The sequence below is a fragment of the Protopterus annectens genome, chromosome 7.part0 (assembly GCF_019279795.1).
Source record: "Protopterus annectens isolate FY-2018-M chromosome 7.part0, PAN1.0, whole genome shotgun sequence".
Lineage (NCBI taxonomy): Eukaryota > Metazoa > Chordata > Ceratodontiformes > Protopteridae > Protopterus > Protopterus annectens.
Genome location: NC_056739.1, coordinates 1,139,884,398 through 1,139,902,230, shown reverse-complemented (window position 1 = coordinate 1,139,902,230; position 17,833 = coordinate 1,139,884,398). Strand labels below are relative to the sequence as shown.

Here is a 17,833-nt window from a genome sequence, read left to right as displayed (position 1 = left end):
CCCCAAGGGGGGTTTTTGCCCCCCTTTGCCCCCCCAAGGGCAAGAGACTTCTTCCTACATCTTGCGGCCCTGTTAGGGATTACGGTCAATGTTCCCAAGTCACTCTTGAATCCGGTACATACCTTGGATTTTATTGGGACACGACTGGGCATCCTTCATTTGAAAGTCTTCCTAACTCCAGACAGGGTCCAGAGTGTAAGGGCTCATGTTTCACTGATTCATGGCCCCAGGTTACCAAAAGCGTTGGATGTTCTCAGAGCCTTGGGATCTATGACTGCCGCAATTTCTATCCACCCTTGCACACATCTGGTACATCAACAAACAAGGAGAAACCAGATCTTGCCCTCTGTATCATGAGGCCATGAGAGTTTGGGAGTGGGCGATCTGCACCAGTTGGTTTCTGATTGTAACGCACATCCCAGTACGCTCCAACATTTTAGCGGACAAATTGAGTCGGGCTATTCTGATGCCATACAAGTGGTCTGTGAAGCAGTCGGTAGCGGAGGAGATCTTCCTTGTGTGTGGACAGGCTTGCTGCGATCTCTTAGCATCTCCTTCCAACGTGAAGTGCAGCGCGTTCTTTGCTCTGATCTCCTCACCAAGGGACCCTCCCAGAGACGCTGTAGTCCATGCTTGGCCTCCCAGGCTTCTGTACCCTTTTCCCCCGTTACCACTCATTCTGAAGTTTCTTCAAAAGGCCTGCCTACTGGGGTGCCCTTTTCTGGCCTAGTCAGGTTTGGTTCCCCTTCCTTTGGTTTCATGTTCTAGCTCCTCCTTGGATTCTAGATCCCTGCCTGGATCTCATTTCTCATCCTTTGGGCATCAGTCTGTCCAACCTGGACAGCCTCAAGCTGACAGCTTGGTTGCTCCAATTCCCTTAATTGCCAGGACTCTTCCCGGTTTTTTTGTCTTCAGTGAAAGCTATTCTAGTGGAGGCTCATAAGTCTTCCACTAGGAAGATTCACCGTAGTAAATGGAAACGATTTTCTATTTGGGCATCTCAGAGAAAGCTGGATCCTTTTAAGGCCCCTGTATCCACGGTACTGGATTTCTTAGCCAGCATTTTTCAACAAGGTGACAGTTTTTCCACTGTGAAAGTACAACTGGCAGCTATTTCAAATTTTCATGTACAGAAGAACATGAATGCCCTGGCTTCTTCCAGATTGTGTAAGGCTTTGCTTAAAGACACTTTTTTTCTTTTGCGTCCTCCAGTTAAGAACCCTGTCCCTTTTTGGGACCTTACTTTGGTTCTTCAGGCCTTAGTTGCTCCACCATTTGAACCTGCAGTTTCAGTGTCTTTAAAGTTTCTATCCTGGAAGACAGCCTTCCTAGTGGCTATTACTTCGGCTAGGAGTGTTTCTGAACTTCAGGCCTTGTCTGCTGTGCCCTCTTTCTTGATCTTCCATAAGGACAGGGTTTCTCTCCGCACAAACCCTTCTTTCGTACCAAAAGTGGTTTTTGAATCAAACAATTAACCTGCCTGTTTTCTTCCCAAATTTTCAGAACAAAGGTGAATATAAACTGCATTTGCTAGATGTTCACAGACAACTTTGTTTTTATTTACACAGAACAAAGCCCTTCCGTAAGTCTGACCAGTTGTTTGTGTCCTTTTCTAAGCCCTTTTTAGGTAAGGCCATCGCCAAAGTTTCTTTAGCTGGATTACGCTAGGTATTTTGCAAATTTACAAAGAGAAAGGTTTGTCTCCACCTGGTCCGATTAAAGCTCAATCTACCAGATTTATGGCTAGATCTGCTACTTTCTAGTGTAGGGTGTCCTTGGATAACATTTGTTCGGCGGCAACTTGGGCCAAGTCACATACCTTCATTTCTCATTGTAAGTTGGATTTAATCTCTAGAGGGAGAGCATCCTTCGGCTCTGCAGTGCTCAGGAATATCCTTCCATGAGGGCCTCCCAGGGGCTTGAGTAGCTGGGGACTCTGTCCTACAGGTTGAAGATAAAATGAAGTTAACTTCTTTAGATAAAGAAGTTATGTACTCACCATAACTTTCCATGTGAGTAGTTTTACTTCATTTTTCTGCAACCGTCCCACCCTCCTTCCCCCGAACCTTCTCATGTTATGATCATGTATGGTTTCTTCTAGTTTTAGTTGCTGATTAGTTTGGTTTGCAGTAAAATCGATCTGAGGGAATTCAGTAGATGGTGGTGTGTTATGGGTAAGGGGGAGAAGCTTCGAGCTCAGAGCAGATGCTTGTGAAGTTGCCGGCTCGGATCCGATATGGATCTGAATACCCCCAGGTTACAGAAAAATTAAGTATAACTACTCAGATGGAACGTTATGGTGAGTACATAACTTCTTTTTTCTCAAAATTCTAGGCCTCATGGCATCAGTGATCCTCATGATACCACTAGCCAGACTACACATGAGAAACATTCATTGGTACTTAAGAATTGTTGGACCCTTCATCCCTTGGGATCTGTGGAGCAGGAACTGCAGTGGTGGAGGGATCAACTGTTTCTAAATCTAGAACTCCCTTTCTCTTCACACCTTAGTCTAATCTGTTAAGACATATCTTCAGATTTTGCAGTGAGGAGCAGTATCCATGGTAGTTCAAGTGCAAGGCTTGTTGGATCCTCATCACACACCTAAACACACAAATGTGTAAAAAAAAAAAAAAAAAAAAAAAATGTTGGCAGTGATTCATGCCTTAAATGTTCTTTACCAGTTATGGATGCCCGGGTCATTTTCTAGTGGTCGTAGACAACACTACTGTAATGTAATACTTGAACAAGCAAAGGAGTCCAAGGTCATACCCTCTCTGCAGATTGGTAATTATGTCACGGGAGGTAGCTCCACAGCATTATGTGATTCTTTGGCCTCATGCATTATGTCAGAGGAAAACACAGTGGCAGACTAAGTAGATCCTGGACAGACCCTCACAATTGGAAGCTCCATGTAGAGGTCTTCCAGGACATGATCTGTTCACCTACTTTCAAAACAGACAACTGAAAACTTTCTGTTCAAGACATCCTTGCATCCATGCTTTGAAGACAAGACACTGTCATTCAAGTGGTCAGGAATGTTCTGTATGCATTTCCACCCTTTGCACCGGTTCCCAAGGTACTTCTAAAGATTTAGAAAAAAATTACTAAAGATCATTGTGGTTAACCCCCTTTGTGTCCAGGCAAAATTTGGAATTGGCCAAGGGCAGTTGCCATAAGCTTCCTCACAGACTGGATCATCTCTCTCAGCACCAGGGGCAATTGGTGCACCACAACTTAGAGTAATTGCAACTGACATCCTGGATTACTCTATTTTGATTCCTTTTAGGCAGTTGTTCCATGAGGGGGTGCAGCAGGTATTTAAGGAGGCAAGAAAACCTGCAAGTAAAAAAATCTTGCTTTTACAAGTGGAAGATGTTTTCTAGGTGGTGCCTAGCCCATAAGACATCATAAAGGGTGTCTGACTCCCGCTGGTTTTGAAATGCTTGTGAGAGCTAATTAGAGATGATTTCTCATGTGCTTCAATCAAGTGCATCTTGTAGCCATCTCAGCTTGTCTTCCCATGGATTCCCCTTTTTCATCTTATTTTTTGGTGGCCAAACATTGTATGGAAGTAGTGTTGCACATGACACGGCTTCTAAAGCAAGTTCCTCCTCCCTTGGATTTCACTTTGCCTCCTTTTGAACCTGGGCCTCTGGATGATTGATGATTTACAGTCCATTACTTGGAAAACTGTTTTACTGATTGCTCTGACATTTGCAAGGCAAGTCTCTGAGCTGCAAGCTCTGATGGTGGGCCAGTCTTATCTGATTTTTCACAAGGACAATGTTTTGTCATGCATTTAACCATCTTTCATGCCTAAAGTTGTTTCTGAATTTAACTTGAATCAAGCCATAGATCTACCAGTGTTCTGTCCTGATCCACAAAAGAAGGGAGAAAGAATTCTTCATACCTTGCATCCACATAGGCAGCTTAGTTGCTACTTTGAGGGAATAAAGCCTTTTAGGAATGTTGAAGAGCTGTTTGTGTCATATACGGTGGTGGGGGGGTACTACAAAATGTCAACCTGTCTCTTAGCAGACAGTTGCATGATGGTTGTCCTCTGTTGTTGTTTTCTGTTACTCCCATTATGGTAAATCGTTCAGGCAAGATTAAAGCTCACTTGACTAGGGCCTTATCCTTCTAGATGACATATTGGAAAGGTCTGGGCTTCAGGAGTATTCTGAAGGCAGCAACCTGGCCCTCTGTTCATGCCTTCACAAAGCAGTACAAACTGGATTCCTTTTCAAGGTCCAGAGCTGGCCTTGCTAGCCTCATTCTATAAGGGGTCCTGGATCCTTATCCCACCACCTTAAAGTAGGGTAAACTTTGGGAATCTACCCAAAATGTCACTGAGGCAGTGGGGATGATGAATATAGTACACTTGCCCATGTCCTACTTTTGACCGTAGATGTTCAAATTTTTTAGTGGCAGTACCCACCCGCCATCCTCTGCATTGTGTTTAGTTGAGGTGGGTTTCAGCCTCTCTGATTCAGTTGTTTGATTTTGTTTTTTATAGTATCGATTGGCTGCATATTTACTCTTTGTAGATGATTCTGGCTTCAGGTGCTTTTCTGTCCTCCTTTGAGAAGCAACAAAGTGTGTTACAACTGAAGGCTTCCTTCTCTGGGTATACTCAGCCAATCAGATGTCTTAGGAGGAGAGAGGAGGGGGAGAGTCTAAGCTCTTGAAAGCTGGACAAAGTTGGATTACCATGTCGGATAACCTAAAATGCCACTGAGGAATTCAAAAATTTTATAGGTAAGTAGAACTTCAGCAACTGTACTTTCTTCTTTGTAATAAGAGTCTTTCATGTTGCCTTAGCATATGAGGGGTCTTATACTTTCTGACCTGATGACCAACAGGCCGACAATGTGGACTATCTAGCTTTCATTCCTTTCAGACACCTGTCTTTTAAAGGCTTTTTGTCTTCGGGGAAGCTGAGAAGCCTACTACAAGAAATTTATATCTAACAAATGGAAGATTCTTCCTTTGATGCCAGTTGAGGGGCCAGAATCTTACAAAATCCTTGATGTCTTTGGTCCACAATTGCCTATCAAAGGTTTACAAATCAGGATAGTCTTGTGCCTCATTGAAGGTACTTTTATCTACCATTTCAGTATACCTGCTCTGGGCACTCTGTTTTGCATTCTAGATTACCTTTAAAACAATTCCTCAAGGGGATCCTACACCCAAGGCTTCTAAGAAAAAGCTTTTACCACCATTGGATCTCATTTGGGTTTCAGAGAGGTTAGCATTGCTTCCTTTTGAACTGTCTATTTCTGCTATCAAGTATCTGTCCTCTAAAGCTGTATTTGTAGTGAGAAGCAGTTCTACTCTTAAGAATTTCAGAACTACAGGCCTTTATTTGTTGAAACATCCTTTCTTGTGTTCCACAAGGACATGCACTTTATGCTTCCATTCTGTGTAAAGGGGTGACTGAGGTAGCGTTGAATCAGACTGTTCACCTCCCTGTTTTTTTTTCCCCTACTCTGTATAAATTAAAGGGATATGTCTTACACTCCTTAGGTGCAGCTGAGATATGGGGAAAAAACAAAACAAGGAAGTCCATTTTGTGAATTTTGCCAAAGTAGGAACGAGGGCAGACATGTTTAAGAGCAGTTTCTAAATGGGCAAATGAGGCCCATCCTTCTAGAGCCACTTCAGCCACCACTGCCTTTCCAAGAGCTGTCAGCTGCTTGATCAACAGTTCACACTTTTTAAAAATGTTATTCCCTGGATATCTCCTCCATGGCATGTGGGCGAGGGGTCTTTGACCATCTTGCAAGAACACTTACAGCACACTCCTCCTCTGGTTTAACCATCCCTATATTGTTAAGCTTTGATAATTTATGAAATAAATCTTCAGTACTGCAACTTAAGAACTTCCATAATTGTAGATGTTTGAATAAGTCCATTGTTGCGGTAGTGTTTCCCTCCCTCCACCCCTTCTTTTCCTATTCTTTTGTCTTTTTAGGGCTGGGGTGGGTATCCACCCATTCTTATTTACTCTTACAAAGGCGCCCTTCTTTCTCAGCTTGACCCTAGTGTCTTGTGAGGCAGCTTAACAGGCCTCTTCTCGTTGATCACTCTGGTCAGGGGTTTGCTTCCTGTAGGGACCATTTCTTGCTCTGGCTTCACACTGCAGCACTAGTAAAAAACAAGCCAGGAAAGAACTAGATAGACAGGCTGACATTTTTGGCTTATCATTAATGTGGTTGCATCCATGTGGGAGGGAATCTGCCCAATCAGGAGGAGGAGGAATGCAAAGCTCCTAAGTTGATCTAGATGTTGGTCCTTCTGAAGCAGAAATCCCATTAAGTTGTTCCTACTGCAACAGTGGACATTTTTGAGCTTCTACAAATTATGGCAAGTTACAAATACAACAGTGGTTTATGGTGACTGCCTCTCACAGCTGTGGTTTGTCTCAAGACATTGCAAAATCTTTTTTCCTATTTCATTTTTTTAAACCAGTGTATTAATTTACTCAGGCCTTTGATCTGCTTACAGACACCGTATCCTTATCAGCTGGTGTCTTCTGCATCTGCCACAGCTATCTAACATCAGTGTTCCAGCTGTATTTTGGGAGCTAGTACCTTTATTACCGCAGCCTTCAAGTTTGACTATGGTGACTCCAATACTTACCAGAAATAAAGGTGTGGTTCTGCACCACATGCATTTTTACATAATGCACAAAAAAACACTGATAGGTACTGTAGAGCACTGGGTTTTGTGCTGTATAGTTTTTATACCACAGTCAGTTTCTATTATTGTTGTCATTCACATAATGCTGTGGATGCGCATAGGTATTTACATGTTCTTGCAAGCCCCTTATGTCACTCAGCTTTCTGGCCATCCTGGTATATGTACTGTATTAGTGCAGGTGCTGTATATCAGATCCCCACATGGAGTCAGACCTGATCCTTTCACCTGAGACATTGACCAGCCGACTCAGTCATACTACTTCTGCTAGCAGTGGCACTGCTACTTCCTATTGGTACCAGTCTAAAACACGTGCCTTTATGTAATACCATAGTAATAGGGCAAAGCTAATGTGAGAGAGGCAGCACTTAAATATAGCAAGTTCCCTTATAACTGCTATTCGTAATTCATCCTTTCTCATTGTCATAGTCAGCACTTCAGTTGAAATGATCAGCCACTGTCCTTAATGTCTTTCTAGTGCTCTTGTGCTGTTTAACTGTTAAACCTGCTTGGTAACTTAAGGCTTTTAATTTTTTCTGCCTGTTACTCACTGTACATATTTTTGTTCCTCCCTGTCTTTCTGCTTCCAGATTTTCTTTTTGAAGTCAAGTTTTTGAATGAGGAAGACCTATTGATCGTACATTCTTGGGTCACTCTACAGCATCATAAACCCTTCCCCACTCTCAGTTTTAATCATTGTCTTCCTACTTTGTTTGCATTTAATTTTCTTAACATGGCACAATTGAGAAGAGGTAAGATCTGTAGCCAAATACTGCACACTACCATCTCTTCTTGATTTTCAGCACTGATGTCATTTTCTGCCCTTTTATGTAAAAATATAGAATGAATTAGGTATATGTATTTTTTTAACCTTGAGAGTTTGTCTAAATGATTGTGCCAAAAGTAAAAAAAAAAAAAAAAAAAAACAAAATAAAAAAGATAGAACTGTAAGATAGATTTTTTTTTCCCTTCCAGGTGATTTGTGCAACAATTGCATTTGGAATGGGAATTGATAAACCAGATGTGCGTTATGTTATCCATGCTTCCTTGCCAAAATCTGTTGAAGGTTATTATCAAGAATCTGGTAGAGCAGGAAGAGATGGTGATACTTCTCATTGTATCCTCTTCTACTCTTATCAAGATGTAACCAGAATAAGGAGACTAATTCAAAGTAAGTACTTATCAAAAATATTGAGTCTGGAGATTGGATTTGCTATTAATGCTTACATCTGTTAAGCATACAAGTGTGTTGAATTTAAATGGAGCTGACAGCGTCACTTATTTTACTTGCGCTTCATATGAAAACACAGCTGTATCTGTGGAAATTCAGAAGTATGACACCTTGTGTTTACTGCAGAGAAATATAAAATTGTACATGTAGAAGATATGAGAACTAGTACCAGAACGTCTAGCTTGTGCAACTAATGAAGATTTTACTTTGACAGCATTGTACAATCTACACTTGAAAAATATTGATGTATTTTACTGAGCAAACATCTGGCAAGTACAGTTTGGAGGTTTTTTTGTATGGCCACTGTACACTTGAGCAAGTACTGCTGAAGCAGCAGACTGTGAAAATGTTTGGCAAAGACCTGGGTGCTGTGGTAGGAAAGCCACCTATATAGGAGGCTTTACCATACAGTGCTTCCTTAACTTATACTGGGGTTAAACAACCTCTGTGTAAGTTAAAATCTTTCACTTTTAACATTCTGTTGTATATTCTGGGATTATGTAACAATGCACAGGTACTGCTGTGTACATTTCTGGATATGTCATGTTTAAGAAGATGTTGCTAGTCTACCATATATAAGCTGAAATCCTTCCAGGTTTAGCCAACCCATTGATGCAGGGGCAGGAAATTGATACAGGGGCAGGAAGTTATCTGTGATGCTGATGACCTGAGACATTAACAAAATCTGTAGATTTGTTCCTGAAAAACCTGAACTCAGCATTGCTAACTTCTATGCCACATTTCTGCTTAGCTGCCAAATCTACAGGCTGTAGTAATGGGACACTGCCCCCCCCCAAAAAAAAAAATACAAATTAAACAGTCTAAGTACACATTGACAGCCAGCTAACCTCCTTAGACCTTATTTTAAAGACTCCACAGGAGAAAAGGCTTTTTCTAGTTTAGCTCAGTTGTTTGGAATCGGTTACCTGTAGAAATAGAACTGCAAGAGACTTTTCCATTATTTCGAAATGGACTAAAATAACTGTTTTAAGGACACCAAATGTTGCTTCTGACAATGGCTAGTCCTTGCAATTCATGCTGTACGTACTTCTTTCTTGTGAAGATATAATTTTAACAAATGATTATTGGTTAAATGCCTGCTGTAATTGAACATAACTGTAAATAATATTTGCATTTATAGTAAAAAATCTACAAATGTATTTTTCAGTAAACATAGTTATTAAATTCACATATGACATAGACAATCTTACGTTTATATAAATGAAAAACCAACACTGACACCACTTTATTTGCAAACATATTACAGACACAACTGAAACAACTGTAGTTGCTAACATTATACATCACTTATCTATCCAGTTATTGACAGTTAAACATTATATAGCTCATTCAAATCGTGCCTTTTAAACCTCATTCCTTTTCTTCATATATTGTTCCCACAATTCCCATTTTTCCTATGTAGTTTGCTCCTTCCCTTTTATAAAGATCCCAATTCCAGTTGTTTTATCTCTATTATATTCACTGTTTATAGTAAAGTTGGTCTAGACTTCGATTTCCATTTTCTAGTAATTGCTTTTTTGGCAGCCACCATAATTAGTCTCAGCAAGGCTTTACTATGTCTAGGCAATTCTGATTCTGTATCATAGCTCAAAAAATAATCTCCCCAGGCTATCCACTCCACTCACCCAGCATTTCCAACAGAGCATTCCACAGGGAATCCCTAAAGTCTGACAGGTATAACTTACAAATGTATTGTCCCTGCTTTGTTACTGTACTATGTACAGTTCTGCATATTCTTTACTCTGTGTATAGTTTTCTGTTTGTGTCCCAGGTCATGATTGGAAAGGGTCTGCCTACTAGTCCGTTTGCCCACTTATCAAACTGAAATAAATAAAATGAAGCTGGAAGCCTTGATGGCCGGGTCGCCTGCCATCATGGTGGGGGTTGGGTTGTAGCACAGTGCTGCTCTATTGGGGAATAGAGAACAATATTAGTGTTTTGCAATGTATTAGTGTACATAGAGGATTTGATAGACCTCAGGGGCATATGTGTGTCATTGCATACCCCCCTCCTATTGGTGAAGTTTAGGGCATATAGGAAAATCCCTATGGTGAGGGGCAAACGATGCAATGTTGAGACATCTTGATCTCATCCTGATCACAACACACACACACACACACACACACACACACACACACACACACAAAGTGGTTTCAGTGCTGTGACAGTTCCTTGCCGGTTTAGCTTCCTGGTTAAAAGAGGATAAGCTAGTTCAGATGGATAGGGAAGAGAGGCGCCAATCCTTGCAAATGTTCATCCTGGCCAAATAAGGGAATATTATTCCGTCTTTATTATAGCTATATAAAGAAAGAATAGATAGCTATGCTCACTTGCTGCTGAAGGTTAACAGAGGTTTATTTATTTTTATTTACACATTGTTGACTGATTTAGTTCCAGTAGACCAGTGGCCTGTTTTCAAGGGAGACCTGAGGTGGTATTCATACTGACTAAAGGAAGTTAGGCTAGGTTGGAAAAGGGAAAGGAATTTGAGAGAGGCACTCTTGAGATGCTCACAAAACATTTTGTCTAAACATTATACTATTCTATATAGGAATGATGCTTAACATATGGTTTAAGTTAAGGAAACTAGTCCATATCAATAGTTAAGGCTAAGGTCGCAGGTCTTTATTATGCATGGCCTCTGAAGCTTTCTCAGGCTGCTGGTTCCTCTTACCTTTACCCATAAAGCCAGCAAGCTTCCTGATTAGATCTGTTGAACAAACATTGGAGAAATGACTCCAGGATATTAAGTGTTTTGTGATGGAAAAGAGTTTTGAAGTGTGCTTGTTTTATATTTAAATGATCATTTTTTGTCTATGCTCTTTCAGCTCAGTATGTTCCAAAATATCTGCTTGTTGAAGTTTTTCTCTTCTGTTCCTCTCTCTCATGCCTTAACAATTTGCTTTTGTACTTCACTAGTATTTTTCTCAGTTTTTGTTTTTGAACTGCTTGCAGTGATACTTTGTGGGGAAATCTCTCCTCTAAACCCACCTTTGTACTACTTTCCACATCATAGTCAGGTGTGTGTATATGTGAGCATGCACCACACGTGTGTGAGAAATCTTGCCTTGTGCATTTTCATTACTCCAACTTTGATGGTCTGCATTTGCATTTTTCATATTGGTGATAAAGCAAATATATTTTAGGCAGTATGGATGATAAATCTTTTAGGAAACGTTACCCTGGGCAATAGCCCACCAAAGGGCTTTTCTTTAGGTTCAAGTTGGTTGAGAAACTTAAAAGGCAGAGAGAAGGATATGATGAAAATTAGTAAGAGAAAGCACAAGTTAAACAAGAGAGAGAGTTGATAAAGATGGAAAAGGCAGTCCAAGAAATTCATCTCCCAGGTATTGGCTCCAAAAAGTGGAGGAGAGTAGAGTCTCTGATGTCCTTCATGGATGCATCTGCAGTCATAACAACTGGGTTGTCCTGTCGTCAGGCAGCCCTTCGGTCGGCCGGATTCCAAAGTCCGGGTCCGGCTTTGGCTGATGTCGCACTTCACCCGACGTCATCTCTGCTGGTCTTCGGGTATAAAGGCATCAGCCGACGCCATTTTCTTCAGTCTTTCTTGCCGCATGGCGCCCGAAGCAGAAGCTGTTCGCAAGTGCCGGTCGGTCAGATCCAGAGATTACTACTACCGAATACTCCTTCAAAGACTTCTAAAAGCTAAGTACCCGTTGGGGACTCTTTCTTGCCTCAGCCGATGTCAGAAAAGTCAATAACTGTTTAACTTGTGGGAAACAAATACCTCATAAAGATTTCCACTCTTACTGTTTACCTTGTTTAGGCCCAGACCACGACGTAGCAGCCTGTTCGCCTGTGCTTCTTTCAACCGACTTAACGCTTAGACGCCGGTCGGAGTTTGCTGAACAGTTTTTCGGCTCTGAATTTATGACATTATGCCGCCGGATCCTCCGACTACCCAAATTATTAAAAACGCAAAGAAAAGACCGACACTTGCGGTCCGCGGTTTCGCCGAAACCATTGTTAAGCAAACCGAGTGTCTCGGTTTCGCCGAAACCGAGAAAACTGATCAGAGTACAGCCGAATCAATGACTACTACTGAGGTTCCGGTTACCTTACTTGAATCGGCCTCAGAAATTTTACCTACTACAGTGGTTACTAGTGACTTATCAGACACCATCCCTTTGGATGTCTCTACCCCAGCACGTGGTGCTGCTAGGCCTCCTGCAGCCATGTCTATTAAGGCCTTCGCCAGGGCTAAAGCAGCCAAATCTACTAAGTCAGTGCCTGTTAAACCCCTCAACCAGGCCCACTTCTAGTTCACAAATGCTTACTCTGGCAGAAGATTTAATATCCTTAATTAGGGATCTCAATCTCACCCAGACAGGGCCTCTCAGCCCCAGAAAAGAGACCTAGAGCAGAGCCCCGAGCCTGTGTCCTCTGATGATTCTATGGAAGACTCAGATATTACAGACCAGCCAGAGGCTCCTTTCTCCAATTTTGAGGACTCAGATGCTGAAGAATCCATTCCAGCTGCTTCCCCACCAGAAGAATTCTCCTTTGGGGAAACCTTACATGCCATGAGAGAACATTTCCAATGGCAGGAACAGGATTTTTCAGACTCCAGAAAAAGACTTTGGACTTTTCTGCACCTACCACAACACAGGCCCTTAGCTATACCTCCTGTCCTCTGTTGTGGACGATGCATTTAATGATGTTTGCACTGCACCAGATTCTGTACCTCCAGCACCTGCCAAACCAGATAGATTTTACAGGGTGCCAGACACTCATCATCACCTATACAAGGCCCCTCTTGCAGACCCCGAAACTATATCCCAGGGCCCTAAAGCAGTAGCCTCAACCACAGCAAAAAACCCTATTCCTTCTGAAAGGGAAGCCAGGTCTTTAGACAGATGGGGCAAAAAGGTTTACACCTCTGCTACTCTCTCAGCTAGAGCTTTAAACTGTCAGTTTCATATGATACAATACCAAGAGTTTATGCTTGATCAGTTAACTAAAAAGCTATCCTCTGATGACTCTACAGATAAGAAAAATCTATTAGAAATGGTAAATAACATACAACAGGTTAGTAACCATTCCTTAAAATGTGGCTATGATGCACTGGAGGCTTCATTTAGATCAGCCATGACTGGCACAGTGATAAGAAGACATGCATGGCTGAAGGAACAAGTTTTACCGGATCATGTTAAAGCTAAGTTATTAGATGCTCCTATGGATAAGACCAGTTTGTTTGGTACACCTGCCCAGCAGGTAATGAAGAAAATGGAAGAAAAGGCAAAATCTGTACAAACGGTTAAAGATTTCTTGCAGGTTCAGCCCCAAAGTTTAGCAGGAACTGGCCTGCCAAAAATTGGTCCTTTCCTGACTCCACAAGATCCCAAAGGGGCAGGAATAGACGCTCCAGAGGCAGAAATCAAACCAGAGGGGGTGCCTACAGAGGACGACAGTGGCAAGGTAATAACAGAGCCACAGGCACAGCCACTACCACTACAACAGGGCAATCACAGTGACTTGATTCTAACTCCGCCTACCAGGGAACAAATAGCAGCACCCTTAGGCGGAAAATTAACCTTATTTTCAAAGAACTGGCACTATATCACAAAAGACAAGTGGATTTTGCAAACCATAGACCAAGGTTACCGGTTCCACTTCCACACTATACCAGTCAAAAGAGGAATGCCAAACCTACCTCCAAATCAAAACAGAAGCTCTACAGCAGATAATGCAATTAACAAAGATGAGAGCTGTGGAAAGAGTACCAATAACAGAACAAGGCAAAGGATTCTACTCCAGACTATTCCTAGTTCCAAGAAAGGAAAAAGCTGGAGACCTATTCTCGATCTGTCCACCTTAAACACATACATCATTGTCCCAAAATTCAAGATGCTGACCCTACAGCAACTTCTTCCCATGCTGGGCAAGGAGTGTTGGCTGGTAACTCTAGATCTCAAGGAGGCATACCTGCACGCCCCATTCGACCAATTTGCAGAAGATACCTCAGATTTCTTGCAGGATCAGAGCACTATCAATTCTCAGCATTGCCCTTTGGCTTATCTACTGCCCAGAGTATTCACAAAATGCCTGGCATCAGTAATCGCCCACTGCAGACTACAGGGAATCCAAATTTATCCATACCTGGACGACTGCCTGCTACATAGGGAGTACAAAACCTAGCTAACAACACATTTACAATGTATCATTTACTTGCTTCAAGCTCTGGGATACACAGTCAATTTGCAAAATCAAGGCTGATTCCATCCCAAACAAGGACATTCTTGCTGAATTGGACACAGTAAAACAAATGGCATTCCTAACTGCAGAAAAACAAAAAGATCTCCCTCTCTACTTCTTGGCACTAACAAACCACAGCAAGCTAACAGCAAGAAAAGTTCTGCAGGCCTTGGGCTTCATGGCATCATGCATAATCTTGGTTCCACATGCCAGACTGCATATGAGAAAACTACAGTGGTACCTAAAGAATTTATGGTCCCAACACAGGCACAGCCTAGAAACAGAAATTCCACTAATTCCATGCCTAAAACAGGAGTTCCTATGGTGGGCTCAAGCATGCCAGTCAAACCCAGGCTTACCCTTTCACAAATATCAAGCAAGCCAAACCATCACAACAGACGCCTCAGACCTAGGATGGGGGGCTCACATGCTGGACAAATGCGTGCAAGGATTGTGGACGAGGACCAACTTCACCTGCACATCAACCTAAAAGAAATGCTGGCAGTAAAACTGGCAATCCAAAATTCAGACCATTTCTCAAAGAAGGCCATTTGATGATAAGGACAGACAACACCACAGTCATGTGGTACATCAACAAACAGGGAGGCACTCATTCATACCCCCTATGCAGAATGACTTTGGACCTTTGGAACCTGGCACTCAGCTACAACATCCAGTTACAGGCAATGTTTGTACCGGGAAAGGAGAACACTCTAGCAGACATGTTAAGCAGAACCACCTCGGATGCTCACGAATGGATGCTACACCCGGACATCTTCAAGACCATCGCAAAGAAATGGGGAATGCCACAGATAGATCTATTCGCTTCCCCTCTCAACCACCAGCTCAAAAAATTCGTCCCAAGGACATTCCATCCACTTGCATCGAAAGTGGATTCGCTCTCCTTCAGCTGGAAAGGCCTGACAGCATATGCATTCCCACCTCTTCCCTTGATACACAAGGTATTACTAAAAATCAAGGAGGAACGTCCAAGGATAATCCTGATAGCTCCAAACTGGCCAAGACAACACTGGTACCCATTGCTGAGGAGCATGTCTCGGGACAAAATGTGGTCAATACCCCTGATGCCTTTGATGTTAACTCAGAACAACTACAGCATCATGCATCCAAACCTAAAAACGTTGCAGCTGACTGCATGGCACATCACATAGCAGCAACTATTCCAGATCTCTCCCAAAGGGTTAAAGACATTATCCTTGAAGCCCGCAGACCTTCAACAAGAAGGAACTATGCAGGGAAATGGAAAAGGTTTGTCATTTGGAGTGCTGAAAGAGGGAAGGATGTGTCGAATGTAGATATGGCTAATATTCTGGAGTACTTGGCAGAGCTTCTACATACAGGCCTGTCCTATTCCTCCATCAAGATACATGCATCAGCTATTTCAGCAGAATACAGCTTTGATCCACCTGTCTTCTCACATCCTCTACTCAGGCAGTTCCTCAGAGGGATCAAGAATGTAAAACCTCCTAGGAAACCACCACCGCCAGCTTGGGATTTGAACTTTGTGCTAGAAAAGTTGACACTCGCACCTTTTGAACCAGCAGCAACAGCAGACCTACAGCATCTTTCATGGAAAACTGCTTTCCTACTGGCAATAACCTCAGCAAGGAGGGTTTCTGAACTTCAGGCCCTAATGGCAGTACAACCCTTCCTAATCTTCCACCAAGACAGAGTGTCCATGAGGACTAATCCTACATTTATGCCTAAGGTGGTATCCAGAGTGTCCCTAAACCAGGCAATCCACCTACCTACCTTCTTCCCCAACCCACAAAACAGAGGGGAAAGAATGCTGCATACCTTGGATGTACACAGACAGCTACGCTACTACCTGGACAGAACAAAAGTAACAGAAAAACTGACCAGCTTTTTGTAGCCTATGCAACAGGAAGGAAGGAAAAGCAATTTCCAAACAGACAATCTCCAAATGGATAGGAAATTGCATACGATTCTGTTACTCCTTCCATGGAAAACCAATTCCACAGAACATACGACCTCATTCTACAAGAGCAACAGCCACTACCACAGCCTTCTTACGAGGAGTGGCAACCAAGGACATTATTGAGGCGGCTACTTGGACCTCCGTGCATACATTTGCCAAGCATTATAATTTACCACTGTATTCCAGATCCCGAGCAGGGTTTGCCACTGCTGTACTGCAAGGGATCCTAACCACACCATAATCTATTCTTCCGCCTGCCTTAGTTGGCTATGGTATTCTACCCAGTTGTTATGACTGCAGATGCATCCATGAAGGACATAGTACAGTTTTGTACCTACCATAAATGTAGATGTCCGAACTGGATAGCATCTGCAGTCAGGATTACCCTCCCTCCTTCCCTCTGTGGTACTCCTAGGGTATTTACCCTCCTAATAGCTAGCTGGTGGGGAGTCTCTTATGGTGTATTTGTTTGTATATATGTACATACATGCTTATTTTTTGTGTTTGCCTTCTATCCTTTGGGAAACATTGGCATTTTTACCCAAAATTTAGCCTTCCAAGAGGGCAACTGGCATCTGGGGCAAGAAACACTGAAGAAAATGGCGTCGGCTGATGCCTTTATACCCGAAGACCAGCAGAGATGACGTCGGGTGAAGTGCGACATCAGCCGAAGCCGGACCCGGACTTTGGAATCCGGCCGACCGAAGGGCTGCCTGACGACAGGACAACCCAGTTGTTATGACTGCAGATGCTATCCAGTTCGGACATCTACATTTATGGTAGGTACAAAACTGTACTTTTTTTCACCTCCTGGAATTTTCAGGCTGCTAGTTAGTTGTATCAGAACATTCTCTTGGAAATTTTAGAACAGATAGCATTTTTCTTTGTCAGTTTCAGTTGGTGGGCTCCTGCAAAGTACCCCCTAGTCCAACACACGCGTAACAGGATTATCTTCCTCTTTTGGGATCCGGGAAAAAGCACAAGTGCAACTGGAGGCTCTTGGACTCCCTTCAGTATTTACCCAGTCTAGATGATGATGAGTGTGTAGATTCCTCAGATCCTTTCCTTAGGGATTAGCCCATATTTTGAGGTTTAGAGACAGTGAGCAAGAGGATAAGCAACAGATCCCTTAAGTTGTTCTCAATGTAAATGCAGAAGATTTTTCATACCCACCCCTGCCGCCTTCCACAATTGATAACATTGGTACATCATTGGATTACGATAGTATGGATAAACCCTTATTTTGTGGCATTTATCTCAGAGTCTACAAAAGATCTTCCAGTCTCCTAAATACTGTAGCTACTGGAATGAGTCCCAACCCAGATTTCATTTTTGTGGAGCAGCCCTTAAAGCTCCTACTCCCCACAGCCCTGCAGAGCCCAGCTGTGCCCTCCAGAAAATGGACAGATTTGAGAAGTGAGATTACATCATTCTTTTACTCTTGAGGATGATAATTTGTCAGGTACAAAAAAAAATGAAACTGCATTTTGAAACCCAAGCTCCAAAACACTGTCATGCTTAGTTTGTTTTCATTAGTTGTGCTTTTTGTGTCTTTAGCTGTTGAGTTCTGTTTGTTTGGTTAGTTGTCATATGTCGTGTTTCCAGGTTAAACTGATTGATGATGATGCAAGCCATTTGTTGGAATGTCTGTCCAGTGTTGACTTGAAGTACAAATTGTAGTCTCGTATGACAATCATGCCATC

General features: G+C 42.4%; 1 protein-coding gene across 1 annotated transcript in view; it reads left to right on the top strand.

Moving 5' to 3' along the window:
• Positions 1–17,833, top strand: part of BLM (BLM RecQ like helicase) — a 1,689,823-nt gene that overhangs the window by 906,265 nt on the left and 765,725 nt on the right. Inside the window, exon 17 of the mRNA XM_044077719.1 lies at positions 7,678–7,873. Within this exon, the coding sequence (XP_043933654.1) occupies positions 7,678–7,873 (196 nt within the window). The remainder of the gene's footprint in view (positions 1–7,677; positions 7,874–17,833) is intronic.